At 36.6% G+C, this 21,271-nt stretch overlaps 2 protein-coding genes across 2 annotated transcripts; both read left to right on the top strand.

Annotated features, from left to right (window-relative positions):
- Nucleotides 1-5,993: 5,993 nt before the first annotated feature.
- Nucleotides 5,994-9,451, top strand: LOC133723154 (receptor-like cytosolic serine/threonine-protein kinase RBK1). Its single transcript, XM_062149980.1, has 8 exons — nt 5,994-6,284; nt 6,532-7,044; nt 7,435-7,698; nt 7,783-7,937; nt 8,016-8,095; nt 8,193-8,328; nt 8,571-8,720; nt 8,810-9,451. The coding sequence occupies exons 1-8, from the start codon at nt 6,272-6,274 to the stop codon at nt 8,972-8,974; spliced, it is 1,476 nt and encodes a 491-aa protein (XP_062005964.1). The 5' UTR covers nt 5,994-6,271; the 3' UTR covers nt 8,975-9,451.
- A 344-nt stretch (nt 9,452-9,795) lies between these two features.
- Nucleotides 9,796-10,739, top strand: LOC133727538 (uncharacterized). The gene has a single exon (XM_062155132.1). The coding sequence runs from the start codon at nt 9,895-9,897 to the stop codon at nt 10,552-10,554; it is 660 nt and encodes a 219-aa protein (XP_062011116.1). The 5' UTR covers nt 9,796-9,894; the 3' UTR covers nt 10,555-10,739.
- Nucleotides 10,740-21,271: the final 10,532 nt, after the last annotated feature.

Consider the following 21,271-nt stretch of genomic DNA (forward strand, 5'->3'; position numbering starts at 1 on the left):
ATTCATTAAACTAAAAACAAAAAGGAAAAGAAAAAAAGCCGACGGCCCTAGTCTTAGTTATGATGGTTTTTCTCAAAATGACTAGAACATGTACTAGGTATCCCGCTTTTAGTTTTTTTTTTTTTTTTTGGTCGTATTCCCACTTTTAGTTGATTTTGCATATTTTCGCTTTTTTTGCTCATTCTTTGCTCCTAGAGGTCTCCCTGCACGTCTTCCTTTTTTATTTTATTTTTTGAATAAACCTGCACGTCTTCCTTGCAGGAGGAGGATTCACACGTGGGCCTGGAAGTTGTTTCGGGCCGAATGTCATGTTTGATTCCGGTTGTAGAAAACATGGCCTTTAAAACCGAAGGACTTTCTTGTAGTCTTTTTGAGTAAAATGTCATAGTTGGACTAGGGTCATAATTTTCTTTCGGTTTGTTTTCCAATTATTGAGTTATGTACCTTCTTGTTTTTGTAAGCTAAACATAGAACATGCATAGTTGCTTAGGTTTTAATTTTACAACATCATCTTCATTTTTCTCGAAAAGAAATCATCTTATCTTCACCGTCATTCATTTCAAAAGATTTGAAAACCCATCACCAAAAAAAAAAATGAAAATCCATGCCTTATTCAAACCCTCCAAGAGTGAACTTAGAAAAGAACTTTCTTGATCACATCGTTTTCTTTCCGAGTTGGTGTCCCACTTTGAGTTTGGAGCACCAAAACCAGTCACAAACTAGCAAGTGAAAGATGAAGTCACGTTCCTATATTACTATATAAATTTGTTTCACTTACTCTATGCTTGTGTTATAAAAATGCATAGGATGAGGAGGAGGAGGGGACCCAAAAGTCCGATATCTTTTAACGAATATCAACTGAACTACTTTGAAGTCGACGTCAAGAGAATTCAGTTAAACGCACTTCTCTAACTGAAGTGACATCCTTGGTGAGGTTGGTGGGTTTTGGGTTATGGAGAATAATATAAAACTTCCCAGAAAGTCACCATTAACTGACCGGTTTAGTTCACCCACTGAACCATAATGCTTCTGCACTAGCTTTACCATGTCTGGGTTTTTTATTTGCTTACGATGGTGACAACTTCTTCTGGATATAGATTAACTAAATTGGTTGCACTGCTATGTCTGCTGCCTCAGCAAGGACAAAGAAATAGGGTATTGCTCTTCTTGAATTTATGGGACTATACTCCTCACTTTTGCTACTGAAATCAATTTTCATTAGAAAGTAAACGATGGATCAATTTCTTGTTGGGTGAGTTAACTAACAAGATAATGACTTGCATTGGAAGGCAATAGTACAACAGTACAACACTGCCAAAAGAACATTATTAGTGCATGCATACATAGGGCACTTCTTAAGTAGACATCTTCTCGTTTTTTTTTTTTTGGGTCTGAAGACATCTACGGTTAAAATTCTCCATGGATGGTCTTCACATGATATTTCGGAACTTCCAAAAGGGTAAGCCGTAAGCATATTATTTACTACAAAAATGAGTACCGGTTCAATTCTAGTCAGAATCGATGCAATTTCAATTAGTTATTATAATGAAATATTCATATAAGACTGTTTGAAATATTCATATAAGACTTTACCAATTTTCAAATTGACAATTCTTATCCTCGATCAAGTTTTGTTTGTGTTGTGTCACAACCTGCTACGGAAAACATATCGTGTCATGTCAACAATTTTTACTTATCATGTCAGAATTTGTTATGTTAAAAGAGTAGAATTCCCGTTAAGCAATCAACATGACTTGTTTTTTTAATGGCTCAATATCAGGATGACATGAATTGACATCGATTACGAGTATACCAAACTCAAAACCAACTTCGTCGAGTTCATATTAAGTTTTCATTACTCCAAAATAAAATGTTAGAAATCTAGACAAGAATTTTGAAAAGTCTCTTTATATAAAGAAATAAAGAATTTAGGAGAATAGTCTTCCCATTTTTACCTAACCCTAAAGACTACTAGCTCTAACCCAATGGGAAAGGAACTAATTATTATTGCTTACTGCTATTTTTTATGTCTTAACTAGCTAGTCTGTATTAGTGAGAGCTCTTCTATGAGCATTTGTAAAAGTACTGACTTTTTGGCAAATCTCAATTGCGTGCTCCGCGTTGAGGAGTAACTAATCTAGATTTTCTATGAATGTGAAGTGTTTTTTACTTAGTATAGACTGTTCTGGGTTTTAGTATGTACTTAATGAATAGTCGTTGTTATTGGTAGGTTTATGTAGTTGATAACTGATGTTTGGTATTTACAGTAGTCTAGAATTTGGTTAAAATCATTATTAATATAATTTTTTTTTGGTTAAAAAATAAATAAATAAATAAAGAGTTGCCTTCGGAAGTTATCATACACATCAGACAGTGGCGGAACCAGGATTTGAAACTTGGGGGGGGTCCAGACTTGAATATAAGTTTTTGACATGACAATTTTAACTTTTATTTTTGATAAGATAGTATTATTATTTAGAAAATAAAGAAAATATGTATCAAAAACAATATCTCCATGCACAAATCATCAATTTTTTTTATTAACCTAGCTTACAAAAAGAAAGAGATCAAATATATGTAACCGAAAGAAAGGAAAAAATCAATATATATCACTCACAAGATAATAAAGAAAGTAATTAACTCCTTGACTAGTTGACTTCATTATTTCTCAAAAAACAAAACTGTTTGTTGTTCTATTATGTTATTTATTTACTATAGCCAAGTTAAAGTTGTTTAATATGATTGGGTTGAGAATTGGGAGGGGGTCCAGCAGTTGAATTAAACACTTTCATATGTTAATTATACACTCTTTACCTGCAAAACATGGCATCTACAGCAATCAAAGGGGGGGGTCCGGACCCCTTCAAACCGTAACATCGGTCCGCCCCTGACATCAGACATGCATATAATAGCACTGAAATCATATGCATGTAAAGAGCTGCTAGGCCTGCTACGCCCCATAACTTGTTAATTACTTATGATTGCTTCTTCTTAGAAACATTTCAGTTAATTATCAAAGGAAAAAAGAAGAAGAAGAAGAAGAAAAGTAATAATTCAGCTGTTACTGAATAAGCTTCTAATACATGTACATCATTTAATCGTTGATATATCTAATTTTGTTGTTAGGCTGAACCACTTTCAGATGGTCATGGAAAACCCAGCTACTTTTAGCTTCACAAACCAAACCACTACATGATCTAATTCTCACTTTTCACCTGTAAAGTACTAATTGCTTCAATTCTCCATAAGCAGCTATCTTATCAAAGCCTTTCTCTTGTCGGATTATGAACACTATCAATATAGTCGGGCAATGAAATGCCTCCTTGTCTGATACACGATCATCAAAACCACCTCATGACGTGATTTAAACATGATTAATTGGTTCTCTGGGCTTTGCTCATAGAAAATGTAATAATTAAAGTCATGTTATGTGCTTGAAATTGAACCACTACTGATCATCTAAAAAGAAGGCTGGGGACAAAAGGGTTTAATTTTGTCCACCACCTAAACCATGCATGGTTACATCAATAGTTTCCTAACTATCATCCTGTCCCCTTGAGGTTTTTTTTTTTTTTATCAGGTAGTTAGCTGTTAGTAACTCATACACTCATGCAGTGGTATCCCAGCGCCAGGACACCTGCACCGACATTGCGACGAAAGCCAGACTAATCCACTGCACCGCAGACGCACGAATCCAAAGGATCCCTCAAATCTGCTGGCCACGGGATGGAGCTGGGATTCGAACGCTAGACCTGGGGGTTCCAGACTAGGCCGTTCGACCAACACACCACACCACATGAGGTTAAGCATTAAATTAATCACACGAATATTTTTACAAAAGTATAACTTTCTTCTTATGTTTTAGTGTTGACACATAAAATTATTAGATGTATACGATACAACACATTAGAAATTCATTATTTTTTAAGATATTACAACTTCTAAGATTTTAACAATAATATCACTTTACACTAGTGGCAGGCATAAAGTGTTATTTTCTTTTTCAAAATTTAATGAAATGTCAAGATAATTTGTATTGACATTTATATCAAGATGTAACAAAACATCCATGAAATAATGATCGTCAAATTACTTCGTAAATAAAAGGCGACGACATGAACCTTTAATTTGTAGGTTCAAATTGAAATTTTTGTTAAGATGCATGTATAAAGAAATAATTTTTTTAGTACGTAGGAAATTAATTTAGTGTCAGTTTTGATAATTTTTAAAAGTAAAGTACATTATAACTACTATGATTAGCATAAGTGATGAGAGCTAGAAAATAATAAATTAGTTTAGAATTAGACTACGATCAGAGACAACATAACAAAAGAAAAATAAAGTTAAAAATTAAGCATATACATCTACGAAATGGGATTTGGCTCCACTGCCTTAACTTTCCGTTGTTTGACTTGACCTGAGTTTAATCTGTATGACTTTACGTTGTTAAACTTTAACCAGACAGAAGATTCATATATTGAAATATTACACAACTTAGATTAAAAGCCAAAACAATATCAGAACCCAGTTGAGAATCCATTTGTAGATGTATATATATAAACCTGGGGTTGAACAAAGAACAGAATGTTTTGTAGTTTGTAGCTGTGAATACTGAATTGTATAATGGATACGAGACAAATTACTAGTTACTCGTTTCAACTTATACGCAAATAATACTTAATTGTCCCATAAAATTAATAATTGGATTGGATGTTAACAGCTTTGAATTAGACTAACTAGTGATGTATGGTCCTCCTCAGCTTTGGCCTCATTTTTGTTTTACGCTCAAACATTTTTGTTTTTTTCTCAGGAGTCAGGACCTTTCTTCATACATGGGTATCTGTACGGAGATGCAATATGCTCATTAGCAGCTCTTTTTAAGTATACAAGATTAAGCAGTGAAAATATATTTAGAAAATCTCAGGCATATTTTATATTCATGTAATAATCCGCACTCTCTCGGAATGTTGACCATTAATTTCTTTATGTGGAGATGCTAGATATATTTTCTTATTTTAAAGCCAAAAATATCGTACAACTGAGAATGTATGAGAATATTCTTATTTGTCAATCTGACTAAATGCATGTGGTAATGATCTTATAACATAGCATAAATTCTCAAGTCTCACCTCACCGAACATAGCAACCGATATTAATTTATCTAATCTATTAATTATGTAATAAATCTATTGATATTAATGTCCCCCCATACGATGATGGAAATTATCTATCCAGCATGTGCGAAGCAAATTAGATGCGTTAGTGTGCGAAGCAAATTAAAGGGCAGAACCCTTCGTGCCTTTGCTCACAAATATTCTCTATGCAAGTTATTCCATGATCAATCGGAAAGCCATTCTAAAGTTTTGAATATTGCCCCCATGGGAAGAGCCGAAGAGGGGCTATCCTTGGTAACACTGTTAAGTTCTTTTAAGTTTTTCATTTTTAAGTAGGTCGTTTTGACAGGTGTTTAAAGAATCTAATTCTGTGTCAAATGCGTGTGGTTAACGTGGATTATGATTAGGAGGTTAAGAAATTTGGTTTGACTCTATCTTTAAAAAAATAATGATGTCTTCTAGTTGTAACTATATTTGAACTGATCTCAAATTTTAACTTTAGGTTTATTAAAAGTTTCGTCTTTTTTTCTTTCATTTTACATCCACGTGTTGAATGTAAAAAGAAACTCCATAAAAACATTAACATTACAGGTTTTACGAGGGCACGATATTTCCGTTGAAGACATCGATACTTTTGAGTATTACCTAACCCGGCCCACAAAAGAGTGGATAAGAACATTAAAAAAATAGGAAATTTTTATTTGACCTGAAAATCCAAACTCCCCGTCCATCCATCACGGCAAAAATCACGCGCGCGAAAAGCAACGGGTGAGATTCCCTCCTTGGCAAGACGTAGAATTGAATTTGATTGTGAATGTTTTTGGTAGCATATCCAAACAGTTTAGAGGTGTATAAATATAGCATATACTGCAATCATTTCTATAACCTTCGACAATTGGTTTGCTCAGGTACTCCAAGAATAACCACCTCCCAAAGATATACCATTTTTAAACTCGTCCTCTTCCTCTCTCGCTTCCCCCTCATCCTTTTTTCTCTGTTCTTCCCTCCCTACAGAAGACAGCTAATGTAGTAGAGTCTGTTTCCTTTTGTTTTGGTTGAAAGCTCTTCTCTTCTGGGTTTAGAGGGTCCTGGTCTTAGTCTCTTAGACCATTTGGATTCCGCAGATTGTTATTTCGGAAACCCAGGAAGCCTAAACCATGGCGGTGGAAGGTACGTAATGACTCTCATTTCTCATCATTGTTCTCTCAGGTGTTTTGATATTTGTCCTCAGTCGGCCATTGTTATGTTTTTGGTTGAGAAATGGAGATATTTAACAGGAAAAATGATAAGGGTATTCGAAAATGTGGAACAAAATTCAAACATTGCCCTCTGTTTTCTGTGGCACCAGACCGCATGTGATTGATACTTACCAAGTGGTAAATTGCTTGAACAATGAACGTTGCTGTTGATTTTACAGAGTCGGTGAGCGAAACGAAAGGAAACGAAGAGATAGGAAACGCAGAGATAGAAAACGCAGATGCAGAGATGGAATCCCAAGGTGATGACCTGAAGAAGGGAGAGTCGTGTGAGGGGGAGCCTTCACCGAGGGGTGTACTGGAAGCCCCCGGTACGGACTCGGACTGTAGCAGCAGCTGTGCATCGTCTTCTTGTTCTGATAGACCACCGCTTGGTCATCAGCGCACGCTAATGCGTGACATCAGCAATGGATTGCAATGGACCAAGGGGAAGGAGATGTTTGATGCCTTGAAGAAGAAGTCAGCCAGGAGATTCTCCACAATTCCATTGCTGGGTACTAGCTATGAATTGTCCAGGAGGAACTTGAGGAGGAGATTGGCCAGGATTTGGAGCACCGACGATGGGGAGGAGGATGAAGAGGGAGTTGATTGCGAGGGATATCTGGCGATGAAACCGTCTTGGAGGAACTTTGATTATGCAGAGCTTGCTGTTGCTACCGGCAATTTCAAGCCTGGTGAGAATGACAGCATCATTTTTACCTTTACTTTAGTACTATTTGTTTGAAAATAAAATGAAAATCGTGCCTTTTTGGTCTAGCAGCCATTAAATTTATGTCTTTTCTGTGCCAACTTTCTGACTAAATTTTGATTGAAATGAACCTAACATGAAAGCAATTGTGGGCTGCAATTGAAATTGACTTTGCTTTTTGTTAGACCCCATCTTGACCTGTTCCAGTTTCTGTTTCTGTTTCTGTTTCTGTTGATGTTTTGACAGCCCGAACTTTTACTGGATGTTTGATCAAATACTCACTTCTTTTTTTTACTGCAGTTAGGTGTGGGATTGATTTCATCTCTTGGTATCTTGGTTAATTTTATTGTGTTGTCTCTGTATAATACTTTGGCAGAGAACTTAATTGGGAAAGGTGGGCAAGCAGAAGTTTACAAGGGAATCTTAAACAATGGTGAAGTTGTAGCTGTAAAGAGGCTAATGAAGAAAGAAAAAGAGACTGAAAACTTGGACAGAGTTGGTGATTTCTTAGCCGAGCTTGGGGTTATTGCTCACATTAGCCACCCGAATGCTGCTAAATTGCTCGGATTTGGCATCGATGGTGGTTTGCACCTAGTTCTCCAGTTTTCACCACATGGCAGCTTAGCTTCTCTACTATTTGGTGCTGCACTTGTCCTGTTATTTTTCAGCTGATTATTTCTTCCATCATAACTATTTGGCTAATGCAAGATATTCTGCATCTCAGGTTCAGAAAAAGTTATGGAATGGAAAATAAGGTTTAAGGTAGCACTTGGGGTAGCAGAAGGGTTACAATATCTCCATCATGATTGCCACAGGCGCGTCATTCATAGAGACATCAAGGCCTCCAATATATTACTGTCTGAAGATTATGAGGCTCAGGTATTTTAGTTGTTCTTAAAGTATGGACTTTCAGATATTCATATTCATGGATGTAATCTATTTTACTTTCACAAGCAGATATCTGATTTCGGACTAGCAAAGTGGCTCCCCGAAAAATGGACTCATCATGTTGTATTCCCTATTGAAGGCACATTCGGGTTAGTCTGCAGATTCAGTTACTTGTTTGTTTCATTTGCTTGCTTTCATATGCATCTATTAGAACTTTATGGCTTATGGATCTCCAAACTGTTCCAGATATTTGTCTCCAGAGTACTTTATGCATGGAATCGTCGACGAGAAGACTGATGTATTTGCATATGGAGTTTTATTACTGGAGATCATAACAGGTCGTCGTGCAGTTGATAACACTCAACAAAGCCTTGTGATATGGGTATGATTATACCCTGCCAAACGTTAATATGTTTACTAGTGCCCATCCAATAATGATAATGGTGAACACATCAGCCGTAAGCAAAATCCCCATCGATCATTCAGGAAGATGGACAATATTTCTCAACAATGAAGTCTCGTCGACTACCTTTAGGCTGATAGGCTTTGTATTGAAAAATTTTGTTATGAATTCAGTTATGCTACTTTGTTGAAAGTTCATTAATCATGCTTGTGTTTACACAGGCAAAACCACTTCTGGATTCGGGCAATGTCAAGGAACTAGCAGATCCTCGATTAGAAGATAACTATGATCCGGTAGAGATGAAAAGAGCCATGTCGGCAGCTTCAATGTGCATTCGTCACCAATCCACCAAGCGTCCATACATGACTCGGGTATGAAATCTCTCTTCTGTTTTTCGGTTATTTTGTTTTTCAAAACCAAACCTGCAAGTTTGACAGACTCAAGTTTTTGACTAGTGTAGGTGGTGAAAGTACTCGAGGGGGAGGATGGACTTGGAGAACAATTGAAACAAAAGTCTACACAAGTGAGATCACTCGTCTTGGATGCTTGTGACTTGGAAGATTATACTTGTTCTAACTATCTCAGCGACCTAACTCGCCATCGGCAACTAGTAATGGATCAGTAGCATATCCTTTTGAAACATCGGCATCGTTATTTTCCTGCGGCCTCTTGTTGTTGTTGCTAGTCTGTGTGAAAGTTTTGGATTGGTATATATTAGCCTCTCTGCCCCCCTATGGGTTGAGTTAAAGTTCACCGGCTTGCATCTTTCTTCTTCAGGCTCCCAAACTTTGCAGCAGTTGTTTGCTATATAAACCTAGGGAACTCTAGAAAAGTGGCATTTTCCATGTCACGGTACGGTTTGGTAATGTTGTAATACAGTATATGGTTTGTCATGTTGTCGACTATGAGCCAGAAAATGTACATTTCAATATGGCTCAGGAAAACGAACTATCTTAATTGATAATCGGACAACAAGACATTATCGAGATATGTAGTAAAGCAAAATTACTGTTAGTAGATATGAAGTACCGCATGACAGTTGTATTTTACTTCTCACCATCTCAAAGATTTGTGAACTATGTTCAATGCTTGCCTTCTATCACTTTCTTGTTCATGAAATGTCCTCTCTCTCACCTGGATGAAAAATATATCAAAATATGATATTTGGTGTTAATTGCAACATTATCAGAGTTATTGAGTCTCTTAATACAAGTTTGTGCCTTAAGTTATTAAGCCGAGAGCACGTGTGTCAGTACGTTACATGTCGTTCTCGAAAGTTAAAAAAGATATATATCGTAGACTAATATCACGACAATCAGTAATTGTCAAACCTTGATTACCTGTAGTACGCGCTCATCGATTTAGTGAGTTCCGGACAAGTCGCTCGGTTTCGACAAGGACCTAACGGAAAAGAAATATGATAAATTCAGGACGAAACGAATAAAACAGAACTAAAAGGCCCTGAAAAGCAATATCTTCTTCTCTCTACCCATCTGTCTTTGTATAACACTGTGAGCTCCGTCAAAACCTTGGAGGCTGAAAAAAATGGCAGCAGAGGTGGTGCTGCAGGTGGCCCTTCTGATCCTAACCCTTGCCATATTCTTCGCCATACACAAACTCTCCAAACAAGCCTTAACCAAGCTGCGAACCAACAACCGAGCCACTCTCCAAGCCACCCGACACTTCGTCCTCGGATCCCAGCTCCTGACCCGAGCCCGATCCACTCCCCACAAGACCAAGTCCCACTCCCACGCCAAATCCGCTTTAACCGAGGCCGAGAAGGCCCTCTCTCTCTCGCCCCGAGACCCGGGCCCGCACATCCTCAAAGCCCTAGCTCTGGATCTCTTGGGCCACCGGAACTCCGCCCTGCGATCGCTCGACGCCGCCTTGTCGCCGCCGTGCGTTAAGTCACTCGCGGATAGGGAGCGTGGGGAGGCGTTGGTGAAGAGGGCGGAGCTGAAGCTCGCGCTGAACCGGCGGCGCCGGGTCGACTCGGCGGTCGAGGACCTGGTTGAAGCGGTTGGGCTGAGTTCGGGTGAGGGTAGTACGACGGCGTTTTGTTTGTTGGGTCAGTGTTACGAGCGGAAGGGGATGAGGGACGAAGCTAGGGAGGCCTTCGAGCGGGCCTTGACGATGGATTCTGGGTCGGTATTGGCCCGTCAAGGCTTGGACCGGTTGCGGCTTAATCAAAGTCCAAGCCCATGAAATTGGACCTGGCTAATGGACTTGGACTGATTTGATGTCGTGAAGGCCCGAATTTCTGTTCGAAGCATTTGAGGCATGGGAATCCTTTTCGGGTTTTGAAAGGGAGCATGGTTCTTTTTTTCGGATGATATTGGTTGCTTGATTTTAATGGAATGTATAGACTCTGATTTTCGTGTATTTATTTTCATAACAGAGTGTTGGTATAATATTACATTGTTTTCTTTCATTTGCAATAAAACGATAGGCATGATGACACAACTCTAATTTTTTTTTGAAAAGAAGAATGAGTCATTCTTTTTAGGGAGAATATCACAAATTGTCATTTAACTTTTACCTATTCAACACTTTGCTTGCTCACCTTTTAAATATATCACTTTGGTCACTCAACTTTAACTCTGTTATTCATTTTAGTCACTTCGTTAATTTATTAAAAAAAATTATTTGCCAAAATATTAATGATATTCTTGTCCAACCAATTGTAAAAAATTGAGAAATCTGTATTAGAATGATTAGGAGAAGTGATTAAAGTGAGATAAAATGCCCTAGGGTGACTAAAGTGATTGACAGAGTAACAGTTGAGTGACCAAAATGATATATTTAAAAATTGAGTGACGGAAGTCATAGTTGAGTGATCATTTATGAAATTCTCCCTTCTTAATAAATCAAACACAACAGTCGAACTATAACATCCACCAAATCAGGCATAAACATAGTCTTACGCCTAAAATGGTAAACATACCAGAATTTTTCGGGTTAATTAAAATATTTATTTGCAGAATTTTTTTTTTTTTTTTCCTAATAAGGAGCATCTCTAGTAGTCATTTATCTCAAACCAGAATGAAACATTACATACAGAAAACGAATTAAAGCTTTGAATCGAAACATGGTTCTCAGAAGGCCTAACCTTTGCGACTGCAATTCTGCAACAATTTTAGCGGAACCAATAATTCCCAAAAGCGATCTTAATCCGAATCGAATGATGTGGTTTTTTGAATCCACTTTGAGTTTTTTTTTTTTTTTTCTTGGCCTGTTAACCAAAACCCTAATTTCCCAAAACGTTTTGCAATTTCAACATAACACAAAACTCTAGTTCAAAATACAATGAATTGATCTTCTAAAAATGATTTATGAATTGTGAAATTTGCTCTGATACCATTTGTTAACTTAATGAGCAAACAAAGATCGTTTCACAAAATGCATAAATACAACCAAATGATCAATACAATATGAACTAGAATACAACAAGGGGAGATGCATCACCTGCTTCATGCACAACAGTCATTCCTTCAAAAGCAGTAGCAGCAACACAGCTATTCAACACAAATAATCCGAGCTCCAAAACTTCAAGCAGCCACACGCAAGAAATCTTCTACTCAACTATGTGTTTAACTCCTCTCTATGGGGCAGAACTGAATGTTTTGTCACACAGTGAATAGGGACTTCAAGCACCTATATATACAAGCTAGATAGGTCTTCCCATAAAATAATATTTGATTCTAACCAATGAGTTATTTCTGAAAGATACTATAATTATCATATCAACTAATTAGATATTTATCTTTATCAAAATGGATTCCTAACCATATGAGTGACATACCAAAGCTCATTAGGTGTCTAGGTAGATAATTCATATATATTCTCATTTATTGTAATAAGTTTAATCAGTTTGTTATTTACTTAATGAAGATAATATTAGGTCCAAATAATATTTTACAATCTCCCCCTTGGACCAATATTGTCTACATAACAACTGAACCAAAACTCATTCCAGAAAATAGCCAAAGTGTGCACTGAAATATATGGTTTCTCAAGATCCATTCAGTTCTGTCAAGAACGCAGCAGCTAAAATAGAACTTGCAAATAAACATGCTTATGTAAACATATTTGTTCCAAATTACCAATAATAACCTCTGCATCTCACATGAACTACAAAACTGATATGATGAAATCAAGTGGTAAAGTATGTCATTCTGTAGTAAACACTTTATTATAGTCCAACTAAAAATTTTGAATATCAAAATCATAATGCAAACATTATTTACTTAAGCACCAGTGGATTGCATGTTTGCCTCTTACTGAATATAAGCATATTTCCATCCACCTGATAATCAACAAAACTAAAATAGCAGCAATCAAATATTTTCAAAATAAGATCAAGCTGTGAAACAATATATCTGGAAATACCTCAAGCTTTATTCATTTGACCAAAATATGAATACATATTGTTTCTGACATGAACTGCAAACTGAAATAAAATTGAAACTTTCAAACTAAGAAACTAAAAACATAATCTTTATGACTTTTGCTCTTTCTGAACTCAGGAATCTAAACTAGAGAGAATTCCCATGTCTTCAACATGCTTCTTGAAAACTGAAACTGGTAATGCCTTGGTAAAAGGGTCTGCAAGCTGTGCATCAGTGCTAACGGCAGCTATTTCAATCTCTCCATCTTTTACCCTCTTTCTCACATTGTAGAACTTCAAGTCTATATGTTTTGAATTATTGGACCTTTTAATATTCTTACTGAAGAACACAGCAGCTTCATTATCACAATAAACTTTCAGCTTTCCATTAACAAGATTACTTAAAATCTTTGTTTCCAAAAGAAATTTTCTGATCCATAGGCCTTAACATACACCTTCATATATGGCTATAATTTCTGCTTGCATGGTGGATGTGGCTATCAATGATTGTTTCATTGTTTTCCAAGCCACTGCACCACCTGCCAACATATATACAGAGCAACAAGTAGACTTCATTGATGCAGGATAATTGTCTGCAAAATCTGAGTCTGTGAAGCCTACAAGTTCAAGTTTCTTCACACGTTTATACACAAGCATGTGACTCTTAGTCCTCTTTAGGTATCTCAATACCTTTTTGCCAGCAATCCAATGCTTGTGTCTGGGATCAGATTGAAATCTAGACAACATGCCAACTGCAAAAGATAAATTTCTGGGGGAGAGTATTTGCAATACAAAATTTGAAGATTTAACTGATGATTTGAGGAAATTGCAGAAAGTGAGGATACAGAAATAGAAATGCCAAACTTTAAAAAATAATGCAGAAACTGAAAGTGAAGTTCACAATGCAGTAGGTGGTGACTTAGAACTTGAAAACCAAAATGTTGAAGTGGCTGAACTTATACCATTTCAAAATGTTCCTGAACCTCAACAAAATGTAGCTGAACCTAGAAGATCACAAAGAACTAGGAAGCCAACTTTTGGTGGTCAAAATGATATTTATGAGGTTTATCTGCAAGAAGTTGAGAGCACTTTAGCAGATGATAATGACCCTGTAAATTTTAAGCAAGCTGCGGAAAGTAATGAGTCAAAACAATGGAAGAAAGCCATGGATGCAGAGCTTGAATCCATGTATAATAATGAAGTGTTGGAGCTTGTGAAGCCAGATCCAAAGCAGAAGCCTATAGGCAGCAAGTGGGTGTTCAAAACTAAGAGAGATGCTAAGGGAAATATTGAGAGACACAAAGCAAGACTTGTAGCTAAAGGGTTCACACAAAAGGAGGGTATAGATTTTACGGAAACATTTTCACCAGTTTCAACTAAGGACTCTTTTAGAATCACAATGGCTCTTGTAGCTCACTATGATATGGAGTTACATCAAATGGATGTAAAAACAGCCTTCTTAAATGGTGAACTGGAGGAAGTGATATACATGTCACAACAAGAAGACTATATTGAAACTGGAAAAGAAAACTTAGTCTGTAAGCTTAAGAAATCTATATATGGACTTAAACGGACATCTAGACAATGGTATAAAAAATTTGATTCTATGGTTGCATCTTTTGGTTTTACAGAAAATCTAGTAGATGAATGTGTTTATCTTAAAGTTGTTGGATACCAGTTTGTTTTTCTTATCCAATATGTAGATGACATTCTCCTTCCTAGCAGTAACAATAAGTTACTGAAAGATACCAAAATATTTCTGTTGAAATTTTTTGATATGAAAGATGTACGAGAGGCTTCTTATGTATTAGGAATTGAGATAAAGAGAGACAGAGCACAAGGTTTATTGGGATTATCTCAACAAGCCTACATATCAAAAATACTTCAGAGATTTGATATGGCTACTTGTGCTCATGGGGAGGTTCCAATATCTAAGGGAGATAAATTAAATAAGGATCAATGACCTAAAACAAGTGTTGAGAAAAGGGAAATGGAGTCTGTATCATATGCTAGATTAGTTGGCAGTCTCATGTATGCACAAGTGTGCACCAGGCCAGATTTATCCTTTGCAGTTCGCATGTTGTCTAGATTTCAATCTGATCCTGGACACAAGCATTGGATTGCTGAAAAAAGGTATTGAGATACCTACAGAGGACTAAGGGTCACATGCTTGTGTATAAACGTGTGAAGAAACTTGAACTTGTAGGCTTCACAAACTCAGATTTTGCAGGCAATTATCCTGCATCAATGAAGTCTACTTGTGGCTATGTATATATGTTGGCAGGTGGTGCAGTGGCTTGGAAAATAATGAAACAATCATTGATAGCCACATCCACCATGCAAGCAGAAATTATAGCCATATATGAAGGTGTATGTGAAGGCCTATGGATCAGAAACTTTCTTTTGGAAACAAAGATTTTAAGTAATCTTGTTGATGGAAAGCTGAAAGTTTATTGTGATAATGAAGCTGCTGTGTTCTTCAGTAAGAATAGCAAAAGGTCCAATAATTCAAAACATATAGACTTGAAGTTCTACAGTGTGAGAAAGAGGGTAAAAGATGGAGAGATTGAAATAGCTGCTGTTAGCACAGATGCACAGCTTGCAGACCCTTTTACCAAGGCATTACCAGTTTTAGTTTTCAAGAAGCATGTTGAAGACATGGGAATTCTCTCTAGTTTAGATTCCTGAGTTCAGAAAGAGCAAAAGTCATAAAGATTTTGTTTTCAGTTTCTTAGTTTGAAAGTTTCAATTTAGCAATATTTCTGCAGATTTATGTGTTAGTTCCAAAAGCAGTTCAAAAACACATAAAACACCAAAACAAAATATCAACCATAATGGCAACAAGTACCACAAGATACTATGTCAATGAAAATACCCCAAATCTGAATTTCACATTAGGCAACACTTTTGTAGCAGTAGACATAATGTACTTAAGTTTCTGAATCTTCACCCCATAATTAGAGAACTCAAGTTATCCAAAAAGACAATCAACATCTTATGACAGTAGAAGAGTCTTTAAGTATCAAAATATGAATTCAAAATCATGTGTGAAGCTGTTTGTCACCAAACTATGCTATATTAACACTTCTTTGGAAGACACGAGTAAGCACAGTTTGAAAACAATTAACACAAGTTTTCAGGTCATTTTTATCTCAATGATTATATACAAATAACAACAGAAATTGCTTTATGCAATATGCCTATTCTTACTTGCAACAACTTGTGACCTAAGTAAAGTTTAACAAAATTCAATTCAAGACATCAAAAACAATTGAAAAGAAACTTTACTCAATCTGCAATTTTCTAAATGAAAATATGATAATATTTACAGGGAGACAATGAACTTCTTAACTCAAACATTCATCAATTTATCATATAATCATTGTTCAATCACAGATATATATTAGCAGAATGCAAAATATTAAGCACAACCATCCATAAGCAATCACAGAGAAAGCACAAAATCGTTTCAATTCAACTCAATTCAATTCAGAGACACAAGCACACCAAAACTTAAATTTCATCCGGTCACCATCTACTCTAGCCTAGGTGCACGCCGAGAATGCTTCTAGTGTTTTTGTAATTCAACAGAAAACGAATTAAAGCTTTGAATCGAAACATGGTTCTCAAAAGGCCTAACCTTTGCGACTGCAATTCTGCAACAATTTTAGCGGAAGCAATAATTACCAAAAGCGATCTTAATCCGAATCGAATGATGTGGTTTTTTGAATCCACTTCGATTTTTTTTTTTTTTTTTCTTGGCTTGTTAACCAAAACCCTAATTTCCCAAAACGTTTTGCAATTTCAACATAACACAAAACTCTAGTTCAAAATACAATGAATTGATCTTCTAAAAATGATTTATGAATTGTGAAATTTGCTCTGATACCATTTGTTAACTTAATGAGAAAACCAAGATCGTTTCACAAAATGCATAAATACAACCAAATGATCAATACAATATGAACTAGAATACAACAAGAGGAGATGCATCACCTGCTTCATGCACAACAGTCATTCCTTCAAAAGCAGTTGCAGCAACACAGCTATTCAACACAAATAATCCGAGCTCCAAAACTTCAAGCTGCCACACGCAAGAAATCTTCTACTCAACTATATGTGTTTAACTCCTCTCTATGGGGCAGGACTGAATGTTTTGTCACACAGTGAATAGGGACTTCAAGATATACAAGCTAGATAGGTCTTCCCATAAAATAATCTTTGATTCTAACCAATGAGTAATTTCTGAAAGATGCTATAATTATCATATCAACTAATTAGATATTTATCTTTATCAAAATGGATTCCTAACCATATGAGTGACATACCAAAGCTCATTAGGTGTCTAGGTAGATAATTCATATATTTCCCATTTATTGTAATAAGTTTAATCAGTTTGTTATTTATTTAATGTAGATAATATTAGGTCCAAATAATATTTTACACGATCACCTACTGTCAAGCCTCCAAGCAAGCCAATCCCAGGAAACAAGGGAAATAGGATAATCAAATCCCGTTTGGCAGCATCCCAATGTCGGACAGGCAAGCGCCAGTGTTAACGACAGTGGTCGCGGACGAGAGAAAATATCACGGATTTCTGGTTTTCTCCCTAGTGTCCCTCTTTGCATAACTAGGATTAGAGAGCTGAGAGCATTTGCTCTTAATTTTATTTATTTATTTATTTGCACATTTAAATCTTTATCCAATAGTTATATTGACCAAGGTTATGTTGTATAGTGTTACATTAGTTCTCATTATTTTATATTGGTAACAAACTACCAATTCGTTTAAAAATTTGAAGGTTTGCAAGTTTCTCTAAATTTCTGTGTATTACTTTTAACTAGTGCAATCTATTACCTTAATCTTGGATGTTGTTTACTTGTCAGATGATGATGGTTTCTACATTACACAACAAACCAATGAATTTGTTATCGAAAATAAGTAAGTCTAATTTTATTGAAAATGAAGGAATAGCGTACAAAATTACAACATCCATAAGCCTAATCATATAACAATACAAAATGACAAAAAGTCTACCTTTTTTTTTCTTTTTCGAATAGGAATTAAATTACAAACAAAAGAACCTCTAGAGCAACTCCAACAGATTTCCTATAATTTTTGTATAATAGGGAAGCAAGAGTCAAAACTTTAGCATCTTTTTTTTCTTCAACTCCAACAGATTCTCTATTTTACAGCAATCTCTAAAATCTCCATATTCTTCCTTAAAATTTTAGAGATTGCTATAAATATAGGGAATTTGGTTTTCTCTTTCCTCACTTTCCCTAAAATAGGGATAGTTATAAATAATCTGTTGGAGCAAAAGAGACTCATTTTTCCCTAAACTAGGGAAAAATCAAAATATGGGGAAGTTGTTGGAGTTGTTAATATGACTAACTCTCAAATTATCAAATAGAAAAGCATGAGAAGCCTAGAGGGGAAGGGCTTGACAAAGAGTCTAGTTACAACAGCCATATATGTGACAACTAATTATCAATCTCAAATCCATGTCTAAAATTTTCTTCTAACACTCTTGCAAAGTTTCTTGCCGATGGAAATTAAGGATCTTCAACATGCAGCAATTCTGGGGCTAACATAACCATCTTTCAGATCTAACATAGTCGATGCATTTTCTTTTTATCAGATTCTCTCTCAGTGTCAAGGGGGAAGGGGAAGAGGAAGGTGAAAACGATGAAAGAGCCAAAATTTAACAAGATATTGAGATGAACAGAAATTAAGTACAACCTTGTGTCCCCCGTTGAAGAGAATAACTTTGAAACGATGCCAGTCTGGTTCCTTCAAGTATACCTCCCGTGAGGAGCATAGCTTTGTGGCCTTCTCTTCTACGGCCTCCCTAGGACTCCATCTAGAGACTATTCAAACAAGACATAGAATTATACAAATTGTTATTGGTAATGTAAATTGAGTGATTAAATCATTTATATTAATACCTCTTTTTGGTAAATCATGGATCCGATATTTTCAAATTGTAAGTATTTTAGGTCGAACACCATCTTTGGATCATCTTCATCTTCTCTTTCAGACGCCTCTGAAATTTTCACCATTTTCTCTGCAAAAACCATCTAAAAAATCATGCCTAGTTTTCAAGTGTGCACCTACTAGTTAAGATGGGAATAGTTTTATACTTTATAGTCGAAGTGGACGCCTGGACGGTTCTGGAAAGGCTGTTTGGGAAAAAACAATGGCCATGTGATATGGTTTTAACAAATTGATCCGAGTGACCCTATAACATTTTTCCTAGATACAATGCACAGTTCTATATAGACCTGTAAATGGACCGGGTTTTGATCCGGACCCGCTCCAGATCCGTAGCTATTAAACGGGTTTGGATCGAACATTTTGATCCGTTGATCCGTTAATGATCCGAATCCGTTAACCCGTTTAATAAACGGATCGGATTTGGATTTAGGTCGATCCGATCCGTTAATAATCCGACCCGTTTTAGTAATAAATAAATATTATTTTTTATTAATATATTATTATTTTTTAAAAATATAAAATATTAAAGATTTCTAATATTACTTTTTTGCAGAAATCTAAGAGGCAGTCTTTGTAATTATTGTCAAAAATAAGTAATTTTATTTTTGGTGATACTCTTCATGTAGATCATGTTATTTTAATATTTTATTAATATCTTATGAGATATTATGATATAAATTTAATATTACTATTTAAAATTTAAAAATATTTGAAATTATAAACGGATCGGATTAGCGGATCGGGTATCCGTTAATCCGACGGGTACGGATTTGGATCGAGGTATCAATGATCCGCCGGGTTAACGGAGCGGGTTTGGATCGAATTTTTTTTTTAGTAAACGGATTTGGATTTAGGTCGATCCGATCCGAACCCGATCCATTTACAGGCCTAGTTCTATATAGCCGATTTTGGAAATGTAATGGGCGTCAATCAATGTATTAATTTTTGAAAAACAATGATGCGTGAATGTGTATGAGATCTTACCTGCTATACGTGATATAATATTATTATTTTTTTGAACCAAACTCAAATCGGGTGCAAATATATTCATCACAAGCCAGAATAGGCCGTTACATACCTTTCTGCTGTCATCTATAGACAAACAAGAAGCTAGTGGTAGTACCCACAAGTGGTACATACATATAATCCTACTCATTGTACATTTAAATACGTAGAAATAGCGGATATCCTCCTTCGGTACTACTCCAGAGATGCTAAAGAGACATAGGATGCACAAAAGTGCGTAGGTTCCTAAAACAAAGGAAATTATTGTAATTAGACAAACTAATTAACATAGGAATGGGCCTAGGGAAAAAACCCTAGCCCAACTTATTTAGTTCAAGGCAGATCCAAAAAGGAGCCCCTGCAAAAAGCCCAGCAGGCCTGATCTAAATTGATATACGTGATAATGTGATATAATATTTTGTGAACGAAAAAGAGGTTCTAAATTGATCTGTTTAGAAAAATTAGGGAGTTGAATTCATATGCAAGAAATGGTTTTTCTTAAATTAGTCTATTCAAATTTAGGTGTCTATCGTGTGTACTTTTGGCTAATGCTATGTATTTTTTCATGTTTCTGGTTAGAGAAATTTTAAATAAATCCCCTCAATTACTCAATGCACCCCTTATATTTTTTTGTGTTATTTTTTATCAAACTTCCACCTATGTGGGTTTTCCTTTTCTGTGATTTGTGTCTTATTAATCAGTTAGTCTTTTATGAGAGCAGCGCCGCTCTTCCTCAACCCTAGCCCACCGAGGCTAGGCTATCTACCTCCGGCCACCAACAGCCGATCTCTAAGCCAGCCATGGCTCTGGCCATTACACAGCAACAAAGGATGGAATATGATGGTGCGGGTTCCGACTCAACACCATGGAAGTGCAGAGCAACTTGATTGCCCTCTGCCTATTGCTTTACCTGATCTGGGGAACCTAGTCTTCTCCGACGAAGGAAGGAACAAGATCGATCAACCCCAAATCGAGGCACTCCTTGTCAAGATGATCTCGATCAGATCTGGCGCGGGGTGTTGGGATATGGGCGATCGCATTGGAAGTCTACTAGGATTGCGCCCTTGGCCTCTCCTCCATCATCGATGGCAACCTATTCCAATCTCTTTGTCATCGGACTCATTGAGCATGACGGCTACTGTCTCCTCCACGAGGCCAAGGCTAGGCCTCTCTCAATCCCAATTTGCTGCTGAAGCCCTGGTTTTAATGGGGACTGTGGATCGATCTACTTCGTCCTGGCCAGGGACGTCAAGGCGAGGTGAGATGCTCCGCTTGGGCGCTGCCGGCGGTGAAGCATGCAGAGATGGAGTGGGGCTCTCGATTGCGGTGGTGCACAGTGGTGGATGGCTCCTGCTCTGGTGGATGGTTTTAACACTATCGGCGCTGGTGCTGTTGATTTGGCTGATCAAACTCCTCATCCAGCCTTTCTCGTCAATCTGGTTCCGATCAGATTCGATGTTCACTGACTTGGGCGGGGATGTCCTGATGGTGCAACTGTCTCTGTGGTTGCACTTGGTGGTCGTCGCAGCGTCA

This window comes from Rosa rugosa, chromosome 1 (assembly GCF_958449725.1).
Source record: "Rosa rugosa chromosome 1, drRosRugo1.1, whole genome shotgun sequence".
NCBI classification, from domain to species: Eukaryota; Viridiplantae; Streptophyta; class Magnoliopsida; order Rosales; family Rosaceae; genus Rosa; species Rosa rugosa.

What these genes read in the sequence shown, in the direction of transcription:
- LOC133723154 (XM_062149980.1), top strand. An exon ending in CTTAGCTTCTCTACTATTTG is followed by an intron (nt 7,699 to 7,782) that starts GTGCTGCACTTG and finishes TCTGCATCTCAG; the next exon opens with GTTCAGAAAAAGTTATGGAA. An exon ending in CTGAAGATTATGAGGCTCAG is followed by an intron (nt 7,938 to 8,015) that starts GTATTTTAGTTG and finishes TTTCACAAGCAG; the next exon opens with ATATCTGATTTCGGACTAGC.
- LOC133727538 (XM_062155132.1), top strand. Translation starts at nt 9,895, where the DNA reads ATGGCAGCAGAGGTGGTGCTGCAGGTGGCCCTTCTGATCCTAACCCTT.